Raw genomic sequence first — 22999 nt, forward strand, 5'->3', positions numbered from 1 at the left:
GCTACTTTTCACATGAAAGTCCCATTCTTGTCATCTGCATGCATTTAATCTGTCCATAAGCACGCATAAAAACAACCTGATATCTTGAACACCCTGATTTTCCCAAACATAACCGAAACCAAACTGAAATAATTTACAACGGACATTCTAAACCCAATTAATTTTCTTTCATTTCTTGCATCCAAGTCAAACAACATTCTGTAAGCTCTGTGTGGTAATTGATATTCCTCTGACCTGGTTGATTTCAGCCAGTAGTGGATACAGCGTAATATACAGTTTATACAAGTAGGATATCAACTGGTTTCACCCAAAACGAAATTATCTGGTGTTCAGTCGCGTTTCTACCCTCAAAACTTTCTTCAGAGTAAATCAATGTAGTTTTTTCACATTGACGACATGCATAGTCAAGTCCCACAGTTCTGCGCCATACTGAGCGATAGGCTGACTTGGAGAATCAAATAGTCTCAGCAATAAATCTAAATTGTTATTTGTAAGTAGATTTAGATTTTTTTTCATAATTCCCAGTGAAGCTTTCTTTGCTTTACTTACAAGATCACTGCATGCTGCTGTGAAACTAAGTTTAGTAGAGAATATCATACCTAAGTAGGTATATTTGTGAGCATTTACAACAGGCATCACAGCATTGTTAAATGTCGATCTTTCTCTTTCTGCCGAATAGCCACTTTCAGTTTCCAAAACACAGTTATATTGTCAGAGAAGCAGAGACAGAGGGAGACAGACAGACAGACAGAGAAGCAGAGACAGAGGGAGACAGACAGACAGACAGAGAAGCAGAGACAGAGGGAGACAGACAGACAGAGAAGCAGAGACAGAGGGAGACAGACAGACAGACAGACAGAGAAGCAGAGACAGAGGGAGACAGACAGACAGAGAAGCAGAGACAGAGGGAGACAGACAGACAGAGAAGCAGAGACAGAGGGAGACAGACAGACAGACAGAGAAGCAGAGACAGAGAGGACAGAGACAGACAGAACAGACAGAGAAGCAGAGACAGAGGCGAGAGCAGAGACGAGACAGGACAGAGAGAAGCAGAGACAGAGGGAGACAGACAGACAGAAAAGGGCAGAGGAAAAACAGAGGCAGGACAGAACAGAGCAGACAGACAGAAAGAAGCCAGAGAACAGAGGAGAGACGGGACAGAGGACAGAGAAGACAGAGGACAGAGGAGCAGAAAAACAGAGAAGGAGAGACAGAGAAGCAGAGACAGAGGGAGACCAGACAGACAGAACAGAGAAGCAGAGACAGAGGGAGACAGACAGACAGAGAAGCAAAACAGAGACAGAAGACAGACAGAGAAGCAGAGACAGGGAGACAGAGAAGCAGAGACAGAGACAGACAGACAGACAGAGAAGCAGAGACAGAGGAGACAGACAGACAGACAGAGACAAGACAGAGGAGACAAGAAGCAGAGACAGACAGACAGACAGACAGAGAAGCAGAGACAGACGGAGACAGACAGATAGAGAAGCAAAGACAGAGGGAGACAGAGAAGCAGAGGCAGAGAGAGACAGACAGACAGAGACAGAGGGAGACAGACAGATAGAGAAGCAAAGACAGAGCGAGTCAGACAGACAGAGAAGCAGAGACAGAGGGAGTCAGACAGACAGAGAAGCAGAGACAGAGGGAGACAGACAGACAGAGAAGCAGAGACAGAGGGAGTCAGACAGACAGAGAAGCAGAGACAGAGGGAGACAGAGAAGCAGAGACAGAGGGAGTCAGACAGACAGAGAAGCAGAGACAGAGGGAGACAGAGAAGCAGAGACAGAGGGAGACAGACAGACAGAGAAGCAGAGACAGAGGGAGTCAGACAGACAGAGAAGCAGAGACAGAGGGAGACAGAGAAGCAGAGACAGAGGGAGTCAGACAGACAGAGAAGCAGAGACAGAGGGAGTCAGACAGACAGAGAAGCAGAGACAGAGGGAGACAGAGAAGCAGAGACAGAGGGAGTCAGACAGACAGAGAAGCAGAGACAGAGGGAGTCAGACAGACAGAGAAGCAGAGACAGAGGGAGACAGAGAAGCAGAGACAGAGGGAGTCAGACAGACAGAGAAGCAGAGACAGAGGGAGTCAGACAGACAGAGAAGCAGAGACAGAGGGAGACAGAGAAGCAGAGACAGAGGGAGACAGACAGACAGAGAAGCAGAGACAGAGGGAGTCAGACAGACAGAGAAGCAGAGACAGAGGGAGACAGACAGACAGAGAAGCAGAGACAGAGGGAGTCAGACAGACAGACAGACAGAGAAGCAGAGACAGAGGGAGACAGACAGACAGAGACAGAGGGAGACAGACAGACAGACAGACAGAGAAGCAGAGACAGAGGGAGACAGACAGACAGACAGAAAGAGAAGCAGAGACAGGGGGAGACAGACAGACAGACAGAGAAGCAGAGACAGAGGGAGACAGAGAAGCAAGGACAGAGGGAGTCAGACAGACAGAGAAGCAGAGACAGAGGGAGTCAGACAGACAGAGAAGCAGAGACAGAGGGAGTCAGACAGACAGAGAAGCAGAGACAGAGGGAGACAGAGAAGCAGAGACAGAGGGAGACAGAGAAGCAGAGACAGAAGGAGACAGAGGGAGACAGACAGACAGAGAAGCAGAGACAGAGAGAGACAGAGAAGCAGAGACAGAGGGAGACAGAGAAGCAGAGACAGAGGGAGACAGACAGACAGAGAAGCAGAGACAGAGGGAGACAGACAGACAGAGAAGCAGAGACAGAGGGAGACAGACAGACAGACAGAGAAGCAGAGACAGAGGGAGACAGACAGACAGAGAAGCAAAGACAGAGGGAGACAGACAGACAGAGAAGCAGAGACAGAGGGAGACAGACAGACAGAGAAGCAAAGACAGAGGGGGACAGTTATATTCAAGTTAACTTCAAGTGAAAGAGCTGCCCACTGCAAACTTTCTAATAGTGTTTGCAATCCCACTGTGGTTTCTGATAACAGTGCAACGTCCTCTGCTATTAGCAAAATAAAAAGCTAAAAATAATCAACAGTAAACAAAGCACCGTGTTTGTCATTTTCTATAACTTCTACTGCAAGTTTATTATTTTTTTTAAAAAAAAAAAGAAAAAAAAAGAGAAAACAAAATTGGGCTGCATACATCACCTTTCTTAACACCAACGTACATTTGATATGATTAGTCAGTTTAAACCCACACCGTATTCTAATTTTAATGTTGTTATAGCCTGCATGCTTTTAATACAATGATACAGCTTACCTTTTATTCCGTTTTTCAGTAACACTGTCCAAAATATCTTCCTGTTCATAGAATCGAAAGTTTCCTCGAAATCAATAAAAACAACATATAACTTCCTGTTCAAAGAAAACTGTTTTTATACCATGGTAAACGGGGTGCCGAATATATGATCAATAGTTGAATGATTTCTTTTGAATCCGGCTCGATGTCGGTTCACCAGTTATGTCATTTTCTTCATCCCACTAATAAACGATGGTTAATGATTGTGCTGCAAATTTTACTGCTTACATCACTTAACTGTAGTTATTAGGTCGTTGACATCACCTTTTTTGTACAAAGGAAGCACAATACCTCAGTTCTGTCCAGCTTTCTGGAAAAAAAACACCTTTTTGAAATAAAGCATGAGAAAATACAACAAAGAAGTCTACAATATGATCACTTGCTTATTATAATAGTTCTCCAATAATTCCATCTAGACCAGCAGCTTTCTTGTGTTGTTAGAGAGAGAGAGAAACGCAGGCCCGCGCGCCACGAGTGTGCGTGTGTGTTTCTTTCCGGCTTTCTGCCACGGTCTGTCAGATGGTGGGATCAGTGACTGATGAGACAGGGAAAGCCATAGAAAAAGGTACAGTCGGTTATATGAAAAGGAACAGCAGTGTGTGTGCGTACCAGTGTGCGTGCGCGGTGCCGCGGAGTGCACGCACGTCATATTCGTGGCACTGATGTGTGTGTGTCAGTGTGTGTGTGTGTGTGTGGTGTGGCCACCGTCGGTGTGTGCCTGTGTGTCAGTGACGTGTGTGTGTGTGTGTGTGTGTGTGTGTGTGTGACTGAGTGTGTGTGTGTGTGTGTGACTGCCAGCGGGTGTGCGCCTGTGTGTCAGTGAAGTGTAACGTGACAGTGTCAGTGTGTGTCAGTGTGGCAGTGCTAGGGTCTGCTGAGCGTGGACAGCCTAATTTTGGTTCTAATTTTGTTTTGAATAACTTGTTTGTCTGCAATGTGTTTTCTGCCATTTATATTGTACAAGTTTTGGTGGGGGGCTCTCGGAGCACTGATTTATTTATTTGTTTACTGTTTTCAGTGTTTCGTTTTGCCGGAGCTAACGAGGCTTTACAGTATGATACATACCCGTGGCCGGCTAACAAAACCCTGACCAGCACGGTTTGGGGTTTATGCCTGGGCATAGACACTAGAATTCCCGAGATATTAGTGTCTATGGCCTGGGTCATGCGTCTGCTCCTTTTGTTTAAAATATTTTTTTAAGCAGGTGACGGTTCCTCGAGAATCTGCACTGACGATATGACGCCTTGAAACCGAAACCGTTCATCAGATGGTCCAATGCATAATCAACAAAAACGTTCAAAGTCGAACAACAAGAACAAATAAAAACATGTGAAATGTGTGTTAATGGCCCACGAATTCAGCGAATGTCTTGGGGTCAATGCTTCTTGACGTCGGCAGTTTTCCATTCCGTGTGGTTCCAGCTAAAAGTGACTTCCTTCAGGGGAAGTAATGGGTTGATTTGTTTCGGTTTGTGCAATCGTTGCAGTGTACGGCGTGTACGGCACATCGACTGCAATAGAACAGTGAAAGGTATGGTGCTGTTTTCTGACATGATGAACAATTATTGTGGGCAGTGGATGTATGGGCTCTGCATTGTTTTTGTATTGAAGAAATAACATAAATGAAAGGTATATTGTCAACATAATATCACAGAATCACAGAATCACAGAAATGTTTGGTTATAGGCTAAAAGCCTTTTGCCCTCATAATCAGTGTCCATTTATGTGCTTTTGGATCACTTGTTGTGAACAGACCCTTGTTTAAATCAGGCATAGTGTATACTCCATTTATCTACAGCTCAATAAAGATTTAACTCTGTGGAAAATACATGGTCCTTAAACCTTTTGTCAATGTCATTTTTGAAGGCGTTTACCGATGGTGCATTGATGGTGTCATAGGAAAGGTTATTCCACAGATTTATGATACGGTTAGTGAAAAACTTGCGGAACTGGTTAGTTACGAAATTAGTTTTGTTTATTTTGAAGTTGTGCCCTCGAGTTTTATCGTAGTTAGCCATAGTAAACAAGGAAGAGGTGGTGCAAGGATCATAAATATTGTGCATGATCTTGTATACTTAAATGAGATCACCTCTTAATCTTCTAAACTCTAGGCTAGGCATATTAAAAAGAGCCAGGCGCTCCTCATAACTAAGATCTTGAGTACTATTAGTATTACTAGTTATACACTTGGTAAATCTGCGTTGAACACCTTCAATCATATTTATGTGCTCTTTAAGGTAAGGGCACCATACTGAGTTTCCATATTCAATAATGAGTCTAACCAGAGCTTTGAACAATGGAATCATAATTTCGGGAGATGTATTAGTTATAGTTCTCACAAGAAGACCAGAAATTTGATTTCCCTTTTTCACTATATTATTTATATGTGCCTCAAAGCTTAGTTCTGGATCCATCGTGACACCTAAATCTTTTTCGGCAATTGTACTATCCATTGTTCGAGTTATCCCCTTTTCCTGTATCATGTACTGATACTGTGGATTATTCTTTCCAAGGTGCAGAACTTTGCATTTCTCGCTGTTAAATTGCAGTAGCCAAGTATTTGTCCATTTAACTAGATTATGTATACACATTTGTAAGTGAACTCTATCTTCTATATTTCAGATGGCAGAGTAAGCCTTGGTGTCGTCTGCAAAGATTTTTACTTTACAATCTACCTCACCAGGCATATCATTTATAAAGTATATGAACAAGGTTGGGCCAAGAACACTACCTTGTGGTACACCACAAGTTACCTTAACCTTCGATGATTTACTACTATTTACACTTACAAACTGTGATCTTCCATTTAGAAAGTCTCTGATCCACGATAGTAGCTTGCCTTTTATCCCATAGCCTCCCAGCATATTTATGAGTCTTTGATGGGGAACTGTATTGAAAGCTTTCCTTAGATCAAGGTAGACTGCATCGACTGGTACCCTCTCATCTAGCATTGCTAACCAATCTTTTAATGTAACAAGTAGTTGTGTAACACATGAGCGCCCTCTGGTAAATCCAAACTGTTCTGTAGATAACAGATCATGTTTGGTTAAATGTTGACAGACAGCGTCTCGAATAAAACCCTCAAAAACTTTACAGACAACTGATGTTAGGCTGACTGGACGATAGTTACCTGCAGAATTCTTGTTACCTTTCATAAAAATCGGTCGTACTTCTGCTTCTTTCCAAGCTTTTGGTATTGCACCCTTTTCTTGTGTTCTATCAAACAAGATCTTAAGTGGGTGAGCAATAACTTCAGCAAGCTCTATTAATACTCGTGGGTGAATCTTGTCAGGTCCTGGGGACTTTGATGGGTTTAGGCTCTTTAGAGCTTTTTTCATCTGTTCAATTGTGACCTCCTCGTTGGAAATTTCTGTAACCTATGTCTTGCATGAAAACTCTGGAACATTTACGTTGCTCTCCTCAGTAAAAACACTAGCAAAAAAGCTGTTTAGCACAGTTGCTTTTTCTGAGTCATTTTGTGTTAAGGTACCATAATAGAGCATGTCATTCACTGAAAAGTTTGCACTGCGGCTCCCCATGTCGTCTGCTCGTTTTTACTGTTTCTTCGTGCTGTAAATGTAACAAGGTTCATACTGACACCAGGATTACTCGTACATAGTGATAAGTCTCTTTTGGAAGACATAAAGGCATTAATTCATTATTTTCAAGAACAAGAGTGTGTAAGTTGGCGGTAAAATTACATAATCCCTGTTGCAGACTGTCGGAGTGTTGCTGTAGACGTGCTTCGGTGAAGATCTACATATTGTAGGAACAGAAAGATTAAAGCTACTTACTGCTGTATGATGAGTAACATATCAATGTGTGAAAATCAATGCTGTGTCACACAGATACATAACTATATATATAAAAAAGAAGTTAATGGACAATAATAAAAAAAAAATATATATATATAGTGTAAATACACACAGACACATATAACATATAGAGTACTAAATCCTTGAAATATGTAGAGGGATGATAGTATTGATGATAATGCAATAAATCGGAATGGTTGAATACTCCTAAGTAGTGTTTTACAAGTTCTTGGTTACTCTACAAGAGAAGTAAACTTCTAATGACACCAGAACTACAAGGAATATATGTTTTTACTGAAAAGGACTCATTGCATGGAGTAACAATTAACAGTTCAGGTGAGTTCAGTATATCATTGTATACATATGGCAGCATTGATGTGTTAACTGTTTCTTCCACAGGCTGATGCTGACAACAGACCGGGTTTTACACAGAGCACCATGTGGACGGCACCGCGGCTGACAGGAGCGCTGAGAGCATTCGGCAACGTGTCAGCTGGACAGGGTGCCACGCAGGACGTGCGGCTGGGGAAGGACCTGGCAGAGCGCAAGGCACTAGCACTGCAGGAACAGAGCAAGAGCTGCGTGTCCTGGAAGAAGATTTGTGATGTCATACGTCACAGTGCTGATGCTGGGAAGGCGGAGGTGGAGGAGGCATTGAAACAGCTGACGGCATCTGCTAAGGCGATTGGTAATGCTTTCATTTTGTTTCATCTTTTTGGGGGGGTGTTAGTGGTGGTTATTTTTCTAGTTTGTTCAGTTAGGAGTTTATGTGACTCTAGCTTATAATTACAGTGTGTGGTATGGAGATATTACAAAGTATATAATATGGAGATATTTCAAAATATATGAAATGGAGATATTGCAAAATTTATATTATTATGAATTAGAATTATATTCTTATTAATGTTGCGTGGCAGTTGTGCATGTCACTGGGTGTTTTTTTTTCCTGATTTTTTGTGTTTTTTGTTGTTGTGCAGCTGGAATGGAGTCTTCAGCAGACACTGTGGAAAGTGCAGCAGCCTACCTGTTTGACATTTTCAAGCACACACAGTGTGTGGGGCAGACAGAGGCACGGAGCCTGCGGAACACCTTTGGCCCCTACCCTGCTTCCCATGCCACCAAGGCCTGCCAGACAGTCAACAGGATGGTGTCCTGGCTGTCTGAAGAGGTAACCCAGTCTATATACCTATAGATTTTTTTGGTGTTTTTTTTACATTCAATTGTTATGTGTAGTTAATAATGGCCCAGAGAGAGGGGGATGGATATATATATATATATATATATATATATATATATATATATATAGAGAGAGAGAGAGAGAGAGAGAGAGAGAGAGAGAGAGAGAGAGAGAGAAGTACAGTTCATAAAGAAAGAAAGTTGCATATTACTATTCTTTGTTCCAGCAAAGAACATTTGCACGCATCAACACATATTCATGTAGAATATGCTTTATCATGTGATGTTGTAGCCTGTGTGTTTCAATTGTTTGTCATTCGTGTGTGTGTGTGTGTGTGTGTGTGTGTGTCTGAACATTTGTTTCATCTTTCTAGTTTTGATCTGTGTGTGTAATGCGGGGTGTTTCTTCAGGGAAATGCTTAGCAGGAACTTTTATTTTATTTTATTATATATATGTGTGTGTATATGTATGTATATGTGTGTATGTATATATATGTATATGTATATATATATATATATATATATATATATATATATATATATATATATATATATATATATATATATATATATATATATATATATATATATATATATATATATATGTAATGTCGCAGTAGTTTGCATTATTCGATTGTTGATCTGTGTTCGTGTGTGTATTGTGCCTGTAGGTGCGTGTATGTGTGTGTGTCACTGAGTGAGTGCGTGAGTAATGTGTTTGGGTATGCGGCTTGTGTTCGTTGGTGCATGTGTGAGTGCGTGCGCGCGCGCGCGTGTGTGTGCGTGTATGTGTGTGTGTGTGTGTGTGTGCGCGCACGCTGTGTGTTTTGTGTGTTTGTATGTATGTATGTATGTATGTGCCTACGTATATATGCATGCGTATACGTGCTTGTGTTCTTTCAATTTCAATTGTCTATTTTTTTTTTAAATACCTGTTGCATTTCTTGATTTAATCAACTGACATGACCTATTTTAATTTTTCTCTCTCCCCTATATTTCAAATTATATGCATATGTTTGTGTGGGGATGTTTGAGTGAATGTTTTTAGTGCTATTGTAAAGCGCATAGAGCTTCAAGAATATGCGCTATAGCAAGAAGTCTTAATAAAATGTAGAAACAGGTAGTTTGCATTTATTATGTAGTAATATGATTATTTTATCAAGAACTATTGGCAATAATGTAACACATTCTGTGATTCCTGTTGCTCTGGCAGAATTAAATGTTGAAAGCTTGTATGTTTTGTGGGTGTAACACACTGACAACCTGCTGTTATTTTTAGTTTTAACTTGATGTTCCAATACTCAATTAATGATTTTGAAGCTCATTTTTGCCTTCTTTCTTATCCCTGTGTTTGGAGATGATTTAGGCTTCTTGTGCATGAGCACTGCCATGAGTGAGGGACAACACAATATTGAGCAGCTGACTGTTTAAATGTGTATACCGAATGAGTGAAGTGAGCAGAACTCATTCTGTAGACTGGCCTATACATATGCACATAGTTCAGGTTTTATTTTATTCTGTTAATGGATGTGCTGGTTTAAAATCATATTTACCATAATGTTGAAAATCAACTACACATCCAACTATTGGTGTTCCCCAAATGGATAAAGAAGGCCATGAGATCACAGCACTTCCCTGTAGACTGATGTGTGTGGATTACTGTTCTCTGGCTGTCTCGGTCACATTTTACTTTCAGTCTTTGTGCTTAACTGCCTGGTTGTGGATTTTTATTTTTATTGACTTCCGTGTCACACACGTTCTCAAGAGCTGTTGCTGACACAGGGTAGGCATTGTAACTGTCCCCAAATATGGTATTTAATTACACATACTTAACCGTGACCCAACTAGTGCAGACTCCGGCAGGGGTCTGACATTCCTGTCCTGTGCAAACTACTATCCGCCTATGCGGAGCAGACGAAACTACGGCCGATAACCTCCCGGAAGTAGGTAACCTCCCCTTTGTCCCGCTGGTTATCGCCCTCTTTTTCCGGCAGCCATCATGACTCCTGTACCTGTGCTCTTCATACGGCTAAGTTTTTTTTCGTATTTTCTGTCTGTCTGTCGATTCTCTGGCGTTCTTGTTTGTGGTCAAATTATGTCTCCAACCAGGTCACATAATTTAATTTCCATCGAAAGCATGTGTTATATGGGATTCCATATTGGCATGTTGACAGTTTTTTAAAACTTTTTTTTCTTTGTTTTACCTTGTTTCGGTATTGCTATTCATAAACTTTTTTATTTCTGTTTGGCAGCATCTGAGCCCTGGCTGTAAAGGTTTTAGTGTTAAAAAAATCAGTCACTTCCACCCGTGTCCCAAAAATCCGTGATATGACAGAATTAGTGAGGTGAATCACTGCTGTCCATGTCATGCAAAAGTGATATGACAGAGTTAGTGAGGTGAATCACTGCTATCCATGTCATGCTAATTAAAGTGATATGACAGAGTTAGTGAGGTGAATCACCGCTATCCATGTCATGCTAATCAAAGTGATAGAACAGAGTTAGTGAGGTGAATCACAGCCAGCCATGTCATGCTAATTAAAGTGATATGACAGAGTTAGTGAGGTGAATCACTGCTATCCATGTCATGCTAATTAAAGTGATATTTCAGAGTTAGTGAGGTGAATCACCGCTATCCATGTCATGCTAATTAAAGTGATATGACAGAGTTAGTGAGGTGAATCACCGCTATCCATGTCATGCTAATCAAAGTGATAGAACAGAGTTAGTGAGGTGAATCACTGCTATCCATGTCATGCTAATTAAAGTGATATGTCAGAGTTAGTGAGGTGAATCACAGCCAGCCATGTCATGCTAATTAAAGTGATATGACAGAGTTAGTGAGCCGAATCACTGCTATCCATGTCATGCTAATTAAAGTGATATGTCAGAGTTAGTGAGGTGAATCACTGCCAGCCATGTCATGCTAATTAAAGTGATATGACAGAGTTAGTGAGGTGAATCACTGCTATCCATGTCATGCTAATTAAAGTGATATGTCAGAGTTAGTGAGGTGAATCACTGCCAGCCATGTCATGCTAATTAAAGTGATATGACAGAGTTAGTGAGGTGAATCACTGCTATCCATGTCATGCTAATTAAAGTGATATGTCAGAGTTAGTGAGGTGAATCACTGCCAGCCATGTCATGCTAATTAAAGTGATATGTCAGAGTTAGTGAAGTGAATCACTGCCAGCCATGTCATGCTAATTAAAGTGATATGACAGAGTTAGTGAGGTGAATCACTGCTATCCATGTCATGCTAATTAAAGTGATACAGCAGAGTAAGTGAGTTGCTCTCACCCATGTCATAGCAATCATTGATATGAAATTAGTGAGGTGAGTAACTCTCGCCCATGTCATATAATTTAAGTGATATTTCTAAGTGAGTGAGGCTCACCCATGTCATTCTAATTCTAAGTGCAATGACAGAGTTGGTGAGGTGACAATCAGTGATAGGGCAGAGTTGGTGAGGTGACAATCAGTGATACGACAGAGTTGGTGAGGTGACAATCAGTGATACGACAGAGGTAGTGAGGTGACAATCAGTGATAGGGCAGAGTTGGTGAGGTGACAATCAGTGATAGGGCAGAGTTGGTGAGGTGACAATCAGTGATAGGGCAGAGTTGGTGAGGTGACAATCAGTGATACAACAGAGGTAGTGAGGTGACAGTCAGTGATAGGGCAGAGTTGGTGAGGTGACAATCAATGATACAATAGAGGCAGTGAGGTGACAGTCTGATACAACAGAGGCAGTGAGGTGACAGTCAGTGATACAACAGAGGCAGTGAGGTGACAGTCAGTGATACAACAGAGGCAGTGAGGTGACAGTCAGTGACACAACAGAGGCAGTGAGGTGACAGTCAGTGATACAACAGAGGGAGTGAGGTGACAGTGATACAACAGAGGCAGTGAGGTGACAGTCAGTGACACAACAGAGGGAGTGAGGTGACAGTCAGTGACACAACAGAGGGAGTGAGGTGACAGTCAGTGATACAACAGAGGCAGTGAGGTGACAGTGACACAACAGAGGCAGTGAGGTGACAGTCAGTGATACAACAGAGGGAGTGAGGTGACAGTCAGTGATAGAACAGAGGCAGTGAGGTGACAGTGATACAACAGAGGCAGTGAGGTGACAGTCAGTGATACAACAGAGGCAGTGGGGTGACAGTCAGTGATACAACAGAGGCAGTGGGGTGACAGTCAGTGATACAACAGAGGCAGTGGGGTGACAGTCAGTGACACAACAGAGGCAGTGAGGTGACAGTCAGTGATACAACAGAGGCAGTGAGGTGACAGTGATACAACAGAGGCAGTGAGGTGACAGTCAGTGATACAACAGAGGCAGTGAGGTGACAGTGACACAACAGAGGCAGTGAGGTGACAGTCAGTGATACAACAGAGGCAGTGAGGTGACAGTGATACAACAGAGGCAGTGAGGTGACAGTCAGTGATACAACAGAGGCAGTGAGGTGACAGTGATACAACAGAGGCAGTGAGGTGACAGTCAGTGATACAACAGAGGCAGTGAGGTGACAGTCAGTGATACAACAGAGGCAGTGAGGTGACAGTCAGTGATACAACAGAGGCAGTGAGGTGACAGTCAGTGATACAACAGAGGCAGTGAGGTGACAGTCAGTGATACAACAGAGGCAGTGAGGTGACAGTCAGTGATACAACAGAGGCAGTGAGGTGAGTCACTCTCACCCATGTCTCACTAATTAAAGCAATATGACAGAGGTAGTGAGGTGAGGTGTGGTGCTGTGCAGACAGTGGAGGGGCTGTGCACCAGCCCTGACCAGCGGGAGGATGGGGATGGTGCGGAGATGCAGGAGGAGTTTGGGTCCAGCATCAAGTTCTCCATGGTTGCCTGGCCGCAGGACGACAACCTCTCCTCCTCTGACTCCGAGGATGAGGTCACCACCACAAGGGAGATCAGTCTGCGCTACTCTGGGATGACGTCCGAAGAACACAGGCTGCACAAGGAGAAGGAGAGCCGAGTGGCTGATGGGAAGGAGTCTGTAGACTCCCTGTGGCTTCAGAAACAGGTGGGTGTAGAGGTGGGGGTGGCTGGTCCTGGGATTGTGGCAGGGCACAGTGGATTGTGACTGTGCGTGTGTGAGGGGGTGGGGGATGTTGGGGGGTGGGGGGTGGGTTGTGGGTGAATAGTATATGGGTAGTGTTACTGTAATGATTCTTTTATTTTCAGTAAATAAGATGTGGTGAAGCACATATGGATCAGTCCACATGCTCTGACTTTCCTTGAAACTAAAATAGAAATTGAAACTGATGTGAAAAATGGGACACACCCACTGCACCCCCATTTCCTCATCCAAAAGTGGACAAATAGAATGCTATTTTTATGACATGTTCAGAGTTTTGGAAATGCTGTTCCAAACATTGTTCGAAACAGTTGACATAATTATGGGGTAGTTTATACTGTTGGTGATAAACACATGAGTTCTTCCCGCCAGACTGAATACTATGAATTGTTTATCTCTGCCCACAAAGAAAAGTGAAGTCAGAAACACTTGTCTGAACAGCTGAATTCAGGGTTAACTTCCTTAACCTTGCACAGCACATCTGCTTACCTGGGTTTCTGTGATAGCTTCTCTTGAGGTAAAAAATGTTGATTCATTGATATTGGAAGGTGTTGTTTTTTTTTTTAAGGAGGGAATAACATTATCTGTAGAAATTGTTTTAAAACTATTTTTGTTTTCATGTTGTCTTTAGTGTTGAGAATGTATGAAGTGAAAGCAGTGCGTGAATGAATGAGAATGCACATGCAAATATGCATGCACACACTCACACACACACACACGCACACGCACATGCACACACATGTACATATATGCATACACACATTCTCTTAAAGGGACAAGGAAATAATGTAGAGATTATTCAGGAGAAAGAGAGGATAAAGGATAGAAAGAGAGAGAGACAGAGTGTGTGTGTGAATGCACAAACATGTATGTGGAGTTTGGATACTGATTTGTTATTATGTGTCATTCGTTTTGATTTGTCTTTAAATTCCATATCCAATTTCATATCTTAAGTCTCATTCCATTTGTTTTTCTGTTCAGGTGAAGGCACACTTTCCTTCAGACGACACAGACTTGGGTTCGAACTTGGGGGAGCTGTGCACGCACATCGTGTCAGTGCTGACATCGTCACGCTCCGACGATGAGCTACAGGCAGTGGTCAGTACATTGTGTCTGGTGTCTGTAGAAATCTGTGGAACTGCAGGGGAGGGGGGGCATGAACAGACAATCCACACAGGGTTCACAGTCTGAACTCCTTCAAACCTGCACCCAAGCATTGCTAGGGTGCCGAAATTCTTTTGTTAAAAGTTTCCATGTTCCTGCATGTGCACAAACTGCAAGCAAAGGGAACTAACTTGTACAGTATTTCCGGCTGTATCCACACATTTCAGTTTGAAGGGAAAACCAGTCAGTTTCAGTAAATTTTCTGCATTTTTCCATATCAATATAGCAGGGAAGCTGAGGCTGTATACTCCCTAGGATTAAATAGTTTAAAAGCATTGTTTCCAAAGGAAGGGGGAGACCTTTATGTCTTACCATTTTATGCAGTTACTTGACTCATTGACAAAAAAAGTGCCCTCCTTCTGAAGGACATCAGTGATAGAGTGGGTTTTAACCCCTTTACCAATGTGGTTGACTGAACTAGAAGCGACAGTGTCAAAACCCCATGACTGTGGCTGACAAGAATGCTCTTCAGTGAGGGGCTGTCGGCTAAGTGAGATAAGGTTGAGGTTACTCGTCACGATGTTGGTCACCATTCTGTATTTGGGCTTCTTCAGTAAAATGAGTCACACCACTCAAAAGTACACAACAGTAGTTCTTGCACTTCAGTCGTGCCACACTGGTTTCATTTGAAATGACAAACACAAAGGAAAAACAAAACTGGTCTAGTCTTTTTGGGTAGGTTTGTCATCGGCTTGTGAATTGGGCTAAGATCAAAGAAATGAAAAAAATCTGTGAATTCGGAATGGTTTTTGACCACCATTTCTTGTAACCCCGATACTTAATTTTCATAGACGAATTGATCTACTGCCTTTGTTTTGATCTACTGCCTTCTTTTAAAGAACAAAGTTTTACTTGTTTCAAAGTTCTTACCTTTTTTTTTGACTGTGTACCGTCACCTTTTTCCATGGAAATGAGGCCAAGAAACATGGTAAAATGAAACCAGTAAAATCACTTTACTGTTAACAGTAAACTAACTGATCTCTACTTTTGTCACCTTTGTCAGATTTAAATCGTTGTCTTTCTTTCTGCCACTCTAAGTTGGAGTAAAGAAACATGAAGGAATTTATGGGCTTCACACTTCCAGTAAACAATATTTGGTAGGTTTTCAAACACACAGAATGAGGTCATATTTCATACACCAGTCAGTATTTTGTTTCAAGCATGCTGCATATAAAACCCTTGCTGACACAGACAAGTTACAAAGTTGAAGGAACATGCTACTTTGCTATGTCAAAGCAAAGCAAAATCACTATTTCATTTTACTCTGACAGTGTATTAAGTGAGACAGTTCATTGTAAATTCAGGACATGTTTACACTCTTCGATTCCACTGTTTCCTCACTCCCAGACTTTTCATGCGCTTCCTGTGTAAGATTTCAGATTTCATGATGTGATTTACTTTCATTTGCACAATGCATGCATCCCTTGTAAAAGAAGAAAGAATAATATTGGTGAAGAAAATGTAATGGTACTCCAGGAAGAGAACATCTTGAAGAAAGAAGAAATGCACTCATGCAAGGCCTGATAATGCATAAGTACACATCCCAGATGTTTTGAAACATTGTTTTAGATGGAAAGGGAGTACTGCATGTTCAGGAAGCAGGTTCCTGAGGCATTCTGAAAACGTCTGGAACGCTAAGAGTGAAAACCCTGAATGGAAACTTCAGTCTGTCAGGATGGTCTGATACAAAGAAGCTGTTTCTGTTCACCACTTCTTGGCCCAGAAATAAAGACTAAATGCCATGCCTGCCTTTCTGTTTCTGTCACAATGGAGACTGGATTAAAACGTGCACATCAGGGTGAAGATGGTCTGGAACCATCCAGGATTATGGTAAAAGAGTCCATGGGACCCTGCATATTATTGACTTGAGAGAAGCCCTTAATAGTGTACAATCTGTGTTTCAGCTGTTTGACCTGTTGGGGTGTGACCGTCTGGAGCTCCTGACTCTGCTGTTGGAGAATCGGAATACCTTTGTCAAAAACATTGCCCTGGAAGCCACAAGGGAGGTCATGCTGCAAGCACCAAGTGAGATAACTTGCTGTCTGCCACATTTTCTGTTTGGTTTGACGAGTTGTTCTTTTGTTGCTTTTTTTCTGTCAGTTATCATTTTTTTTATATACCAATATATATATATTTTTGTATGGTGATGATCTATATTTGAAATTTAAGTAATGCTAGTCCAGAAGACTGGAGTACACTTTTTTTTCTCTGTTATTGCTGTTTCAAAACATTGCTTTTGAAATCAATGTTTTGTGAATGGAAAATAAGGCAGTAAAATGCATGGTTTTTTGTTGTTGGTGGTGATTAGTTGTGTTCCCTGTTGACAGAAGTGAAGAAAGAGGAACAGCGACCAGTGTATGGATGTCAGGTGACTGTTCAGGTGGGTTGTCATGATGATGATGGGGATGATGTGTGTGTGAGAGTGAAGGCAGGATGATGAGAATGATGATAATGTAGTGCTGATGATAATGATGTAATGGTGTTGATAATGATGATATGTAGTGGTGAGGATGTGTAATGGGGGTGATGATGGGGATGATGATGGATGGGGATGATTAATGGGGATGATGGATGGGGATGATGATGGATGGGATGATGATGGATGGGGATGATGATGGATGGGATGATGATGGATGGGGATGATGATGGATGGGGATGATGATGAATGGGGATGATGGATAGGGATGCTGATGGATGGGGATGATGATGGGGATGCTGATGGATGGGGATGCTGATGGATGGGGATGATGATGGGGATGATGGATAGGTATGATGATGGGTGGGGATGCTGATGGATGGGGATGATGATGGACGGGGATGATGATGGATGGGGATGATGATGGATGGGGATGATGATGGATAGGGATGATGGATGGGGATGATGATGGATGGGGATGATGATGGATGGGGATGATGGATAGGGATGATGATGGATGGGGATGATGATGGACGGGGATGATGATGGATAGGGATGATGATGGATAGGGATGATGATGGGTGGGGATGATGGATGGGGATGATGATGGGTGGGGATGATGGATGGGGATGATGATGGATGGGGATGATGATGGATGGGGATGATGATGGGTGGGGATGATGGATGGGGATGATGATGGATGGGGATGATGATGGATGGGGATGATGATGGATGGGGATGATGATGGATGGGGATGATGATGGATGGGGATGATGATGGGTGGGGATGATGATGGGTGGGGATGATGATGGGTGGGGATGATGGATGGGAATGATGATGGATGGGGATGATGATGGATGGGGATGATGGATGGGAATGATGATGGGTGGGGATGATGATGGGTGGGGATGATGATGGATGGGGATGATGGATGGGGATGATGATGGGTGGGGATGCATGTTTGTGAGATTCAAGGTTAGGATCATTATGATGCTGCTGATGTTATGGTGGTGATAATGATTTTGATGATGATGCTTTACATGTTTGTTTGATGTGTATGTGTGTTTATATGTCCTGTGTTAGACTGTGTATGTCTGAAAAATTAATGAAGATGAAAAAAATTGTTTACAAAACATGTGCAAAGAATGACGAAGTGTGTGTGGGTGTACATTTGTGATTGCATTGGTAATGCTTACAAGTAAGTGATATTGATGGTGTATGTTACATAATAGGCATTTTCATGAATGAATAATCATACGTTTTAATGGTGAGAAAGTATGATGCGGATATGGTGTCGGGTTCCATTGCTTTATGAGTTTGTAAGTTTAGCTTCATGTCCACATTAATCTCTCCCTCCTGGTTGTCGTGCAGTCAGCAGAAGAGAGAGAGCTGCAGAGGCAGATACGACGTGAAGAGAAACGACAGAACAAGAAGGATGGCAAGAGGGGGGAAAACCCTGACCTCAAGGCCTTGGCCTTTGACCCGGAGGAAATGAAGATGGCAAGGTAAACTGAAACAAGAAGAAGAAGAAAGGTCACCTTACATGGACTCGTGTCAGATAGATACATGTTACTGGTAGGTTTTGTGTGAATTCTTTTGACCAAAGTTCATATACTTGTGAACTATTATTGTTTGTGTTACGAGAAAAATAAATACATTAGGACTGTTTTCAGGGAAATGAATACATTTTAACTTTTGTGATAAAAAATGTATACTTGTGAACTGTTTCTGAGAAAACAAATGTGTCACACATAAAAGAAGAAGATAAACCAGTCTTCAGAGAAAAATAAATACTTATGAACTGAGAAAATGAATAGTTTTGAAATCTTTGGGGAAAATAAATACTTGTGAACTGTTTTAATAAGAAAAAAATGTATATGAACTGTTTTGAGAAAATATGAACTTACTTGGCTGATGAAAAAAAATGGATACATATGAACTTTAAAAAAAATATATATGAATTGTGTTGATAAAAAAAAGAAAAAAGTGCTTATATTGCGAACTGTTTCTAAAAAAAATAAACACATATGAACTGTTTCGAGAATCATTAATGCACACAACGAAAACAGATAGGCACAGATTGTTTTTGAGAACAATGAATCTGCAGAATCTTTTTTGAGAAAAAAACAAACAAATACCTGTGAACTGTTGAGTAAAAAAGACAATTACCTGTGAACTCTCTAGTAAAATAAACAACAAAAAATACTTGTGAAATGTTCAGTAAAAACAACAAGTACCTGTGAACTTTTAGGTAAAAAGCAACAACACCCAACAACAAATACCAGTGAACTGTTTAGTAAAAAAAAAACAAATGGCTGTGAACCTCTGTGAGAGCGGAGCATGGTGGGTTTCAGGGAGGCAGCGCTGCGCAACGCCAGATCCAAACCCCTGGTGTCAGGCCGGTCCACGCAGCCCCAGACACGGGAGAAGTTCCCCTTTGTGTTCGACATGTACGAGGAGGCTCGCCACTCCTCTGCCTTCGTCAGCGGAACCAAGGTCAGGCTGCCAGGGGCGGGGGGGGTTGTCACCGCCCTGCTGTCTGTGAATTGTTGTCACCGCCTTGCTGTCTGTGAATTGTTGTCACCGCCCTGCTGTCTGTGATTTGTTGTCACCGCCCTGATGTCTGTCTGTGTATTATTGTCACTGCTCTGGTGTCTGTGAATTGTTGTCACCACTGTGCTGTCTGTGAATTGTTGTCACCGCCCTGCTGTCTGTGAATTGTTGTCACTGCCCTGATGTCTGTGAATTGTTGTCACCACACTACTGCCCTGCTGTTTATGATTTGTTGTCCCACCCTGCTTTCTGTGAACTGTTTTCACCACCCTGCTGTCTGAATTGTTGTCACCACCGTGCTGTCTGTGAATTGTTGTCACTGCCCTGATGTCTGTGAATTGTTGTCACCACACTACTGCCCTGCTGTTTATGATTTGTTGTCCCACCCTGCTTTCTGTGAACTGTTTTCACCACCCTGCTCTCTGTGAATTGTTGTCCCACCCTGCTTTCTGTGAACTGTTTTCACCACCCTGCTGTCTGTGAATTGTTGTCCCACCCTGCTTTCTGTGAACTGTTTTCACCACCCTGCTCTCTGTGATATGTTGTTACCACTCTGCTGCCTGTGAATTGTTGTCCCATCCTCCTGTCTGTGAACTGTTTTCACCACCCTGCTGTCTGTGATTTGTTGTTGCCGCACTGCTGTCTGTGATTTGTTGTTACCACCGTCCTGTCTGTGAATTGTTGTCACCATCCTCCTGTCTGTCTGTGAATTGTGAATTGTCACTGCCCTGCTGTCTGTGAATTGCTGTCACAGCCCTGCTGTCTGTCTGTGAATTGTTGTCACCACCCTCCAGTCTGAATTGTTGTCACCACCCTCCTGTCTGAATTGTTGTCATCACCCTGCTGTCTGTGAATTTTTGTCACTGCCCTGCCATCTGTGAATTGTTGTCACTGCCTTGCTGTCTGTGAATTGTGAATTGTTGTCACTGCCCTGCTGTCTGAATTGTGAACTGTTGTCATCACCTTGCTGTCTGTGAATTGTGAACTGTTGTCATCACCCTGCTGTCTGTGAATTGTTGTCACTGCCCTGCTGTTTGTGAATTGTTGTCACTGCCCTGCTGTCTGTGAATTGTGAATTATTGTCATCACCTTGCTGTCTGTGAATTGTTGTCATCACCCTGCTGTCTGTGAATTGTTGTCATCACCTAGCTGTCTGTAAATTGTGAATTGTTGTCATCACCCTGCTGTCTGTGAATTGTGAATTGTTGTCATCACCCTGCTGTCTGTGAATTGTTGTCATCACCCTGCTGTCTGTGAATTGTTGTCATCACCTTGCTGTCTGTGAATTGTTGTCATCACCTTGCTGTCTGTGAATTGTGAATTGTTGTCTCCACCCTGCTGTCAGTGAAATTTTGCACGTACATAAAAAAGAAACATAATGTGAAGAGTTGATAAATATGGCTTCAGATTCAAGGCCCCCAAAATTTGAAACTCACTGCCATCCAGTCTGTGAAACGCTCACAACTGAGTGAATATAAAACCAATCTGCAGACACAAATTTCCTTTGCCAAGCATTCCCTCAGCCATGTTACAGGCTGTGTATGTGTGGACAGCTGTTTATGAATGACTGATGTCAGTGCATGAATTGTGTGAGTAGAGTGTGTACAGTGCACACATGCTGCATTACTCAAGATTATGCACTATATAAAAACGATTCATTGTCATAGTTATTGTTAATAGTGGGAGACTAGAAATGTCTCCATCCTTAACTACAAGGCATTACCATTACATTGATATATTAACTGGTGACAGACATGTAGACTGACTTAAAATTCGTGCAGACTGACTTTTAAATTCACTCGGAGTGGGGGAGTTATGCAGACTGATTGGCAGCAATTTTCAGTTGGACAGTGTTGTTGAAAAGAGTCTGGGACATGCAGATCTTTGACTAAATTCCATGTTGGCGTTTTGTGTGTGTGTGTGTGTGTGTGTGTGTGTGTGTGTATTTATGTGTGTGTGTATACAGTTGGTGCTGCCTGAAGGGTTTGAACGCAAGGACGACAAGGTGTTTGAGGAGATCAACATCCCGCCCAGTGACCCCGCCCCCACCAGCATCGGCCAGCACCGTGTGCCCATCGACTCCCTGGACGAGGTGGGTCTGCTGTCCTTCACTCCGTGTTCACTTGTGATGCTCTTCTCTCCAGTCATGGCTGCTTCAGTCTTGTCTGCTTCTTGTTCTCAAATTTGGCGCTGTTGTTCTTGATTCATGTCTCTCAGGGCACACAGCTGAAAGTGTATAAGGGAGGTAATATATCAAGGGAGGTCAATTGTGGCAGCTACTTTTGATTTCTTCGCTTGCAGGGGAAGGACGTAGTAGTTTGCACAGGGCAGGAATTAGACATGTGATGGAATCTGCGCCAGTGGGTCATGATCAGTATGTTGGATTAAATGTTTTTTGTTCCAGTGACCAATATGCCCAACAAAATTTTCCAGAAAGCTGCAACAGTAAGAAAGAAGAAAAAGTCTTTTCTAATATTCTGACAAGTGCCCCTGGTGGTAGATTGATGCCTAGCTGTATGATGCTCATTTGTTTGCTTCAGCCCAGACATTTTCTGTGTTTACTACAGACGTACGCATGAAATTCTTCAATTTTGATTTTTCAGGATGTTTTGTCATTTGGTTTTATAAAGATATATGTGTTTCTTTGATATTTTCATGCACCCATGAATTGAACACTCTGAATTTCATTTAAATTTTGATAAACAGGCATGAATAAGTTTTTAGTTAGTAAAGGTACGGCTGATCATGTGTTCCGTGCAAATTTTGAGAAACATGCATAAATAGTCGTTTTTTGATGGCAAGATGTGGCTGATGGCGTGCTGACTCCTGTGCAGATTGCGAGGATGGCCTTCAAGAGCACCAAGTCGCTGAACCGAATCCAGTCGGTGGTGTTTGAGTCGGCGTACCATTCCAACCAGAACCTGCTGATCTGTGCGCCCACAGGGGCGGGCAAGACGAACATCGCCATGCTGACCATCCTGCACGAACTCAAACAGCACCTGGCACAGGGCGTCATCAAAAAGGATGAGTTCAAGGTCTGTGTGTCTGTGTGTGGGTTGTTGGGGGGGGTGGGGGGGGGAGGCTTGGGGTGGGTGGAGAGGGGTATGGGGTTAGGGGTCTCAGTGTGTGTGTGTGTGTGTCTGTGTGTGGGGAGGGGGTGTCTGTGTGTGTGTGTGGGGGTGTTTGGGGGGGTTGTCTGTGTGTGTGGGTGAGGATGTGTGGGTGGAGGGGGGTGGGTGGGGAGGGTGGAGGGGGGTGGGTGTGTGTGTGGTGGGGGGAAATGGGAGGTGTGTGTGTGTGTAGGGTCTCTGTGTGGGTGTGGGTATGGATGTGGGTGTATGCGTGTGTGGGGTTGTGATTGTGTGTGTGTCTGTGTGTGTGTAGGGTCTATGGGTGGGTGAGAGGGGTGTGTGTCTGTATTTCTCTGTGCGTGAGAGATCTTCAGTTTAACGTCTGTTCACTAGAAGTGTCATTTGACGGCTGTGTGTGTGTGTG

The 22999-nt window shown here is 42.7% G+C and overlaps 1 protein-coding gene across 3 annotated transcripts in view; it reads left to right on the top strand.

The window, feature by feature from the left end:
* The first annotated feature begins 4501 nt into the window (after positions 1-4501).
* The window catches only part of LOC143282987 (activating signal cointegrator 1 complex subunit 3-like), a 259018-nt gene continuing 240520 nt past the window's right edge, over positions 4502-22999 (top strand). For 2 of the 3 annotated variants that reach the window (XM_076588945.1, XM_076588944.1), the window contains exons 1-11: positions 4656-4809; positions 7493-7781; positions 8071-8261; positions 13039-13317; positions 14353-14469; positions 16440-16560; positions 16863-16915; positions 18323-18456; positions 19306-19447; positions 21471-21596; positions 22339-22539. In XM_076588945.1, coding sequence (XP_076445060.1) covers positions 7532-7781; positions 8071-8261; positions 13039-13317; positions 14353-14469; positions 16440-16560; positions 16863-16915; positions 18323-18456; positions 19306-19447; positions 21471-21596; positions 22339-22539 — 1614 coding nt within the window. In that variant the 5' untranslated portion in view covers positions 4656-4809; positions 7493-7531. Of the gene's footprint in view, positions 4810-7492; positions 7782-8070; positions 8262-13038; positions 13318-14352; positions 14470-16439; positions 16561-16862; positions 16916-18322; positions 18457-19305; positions 19448-21470; positions 21597-22338; positions 22540-22999 lie in introns of all 3 variants that reach the window. The other variant, XM_076588946.1, reaches the window with a different exon arrangement.

Source organism: Babylonia areolata, chromosome 6 (genome assembly GCF_041734735.1).
Source record: "Babylonia areolata isolate BAREFJ2019XMU chromosome 6, ASM4173473v1, whole genome shotgun sequence".
NCBI lineage: Eukaryota > Metazoa > Mollusca > Gastropoda > Neogastropoda > Buccinidae > Babylonia > Babylonia areolata.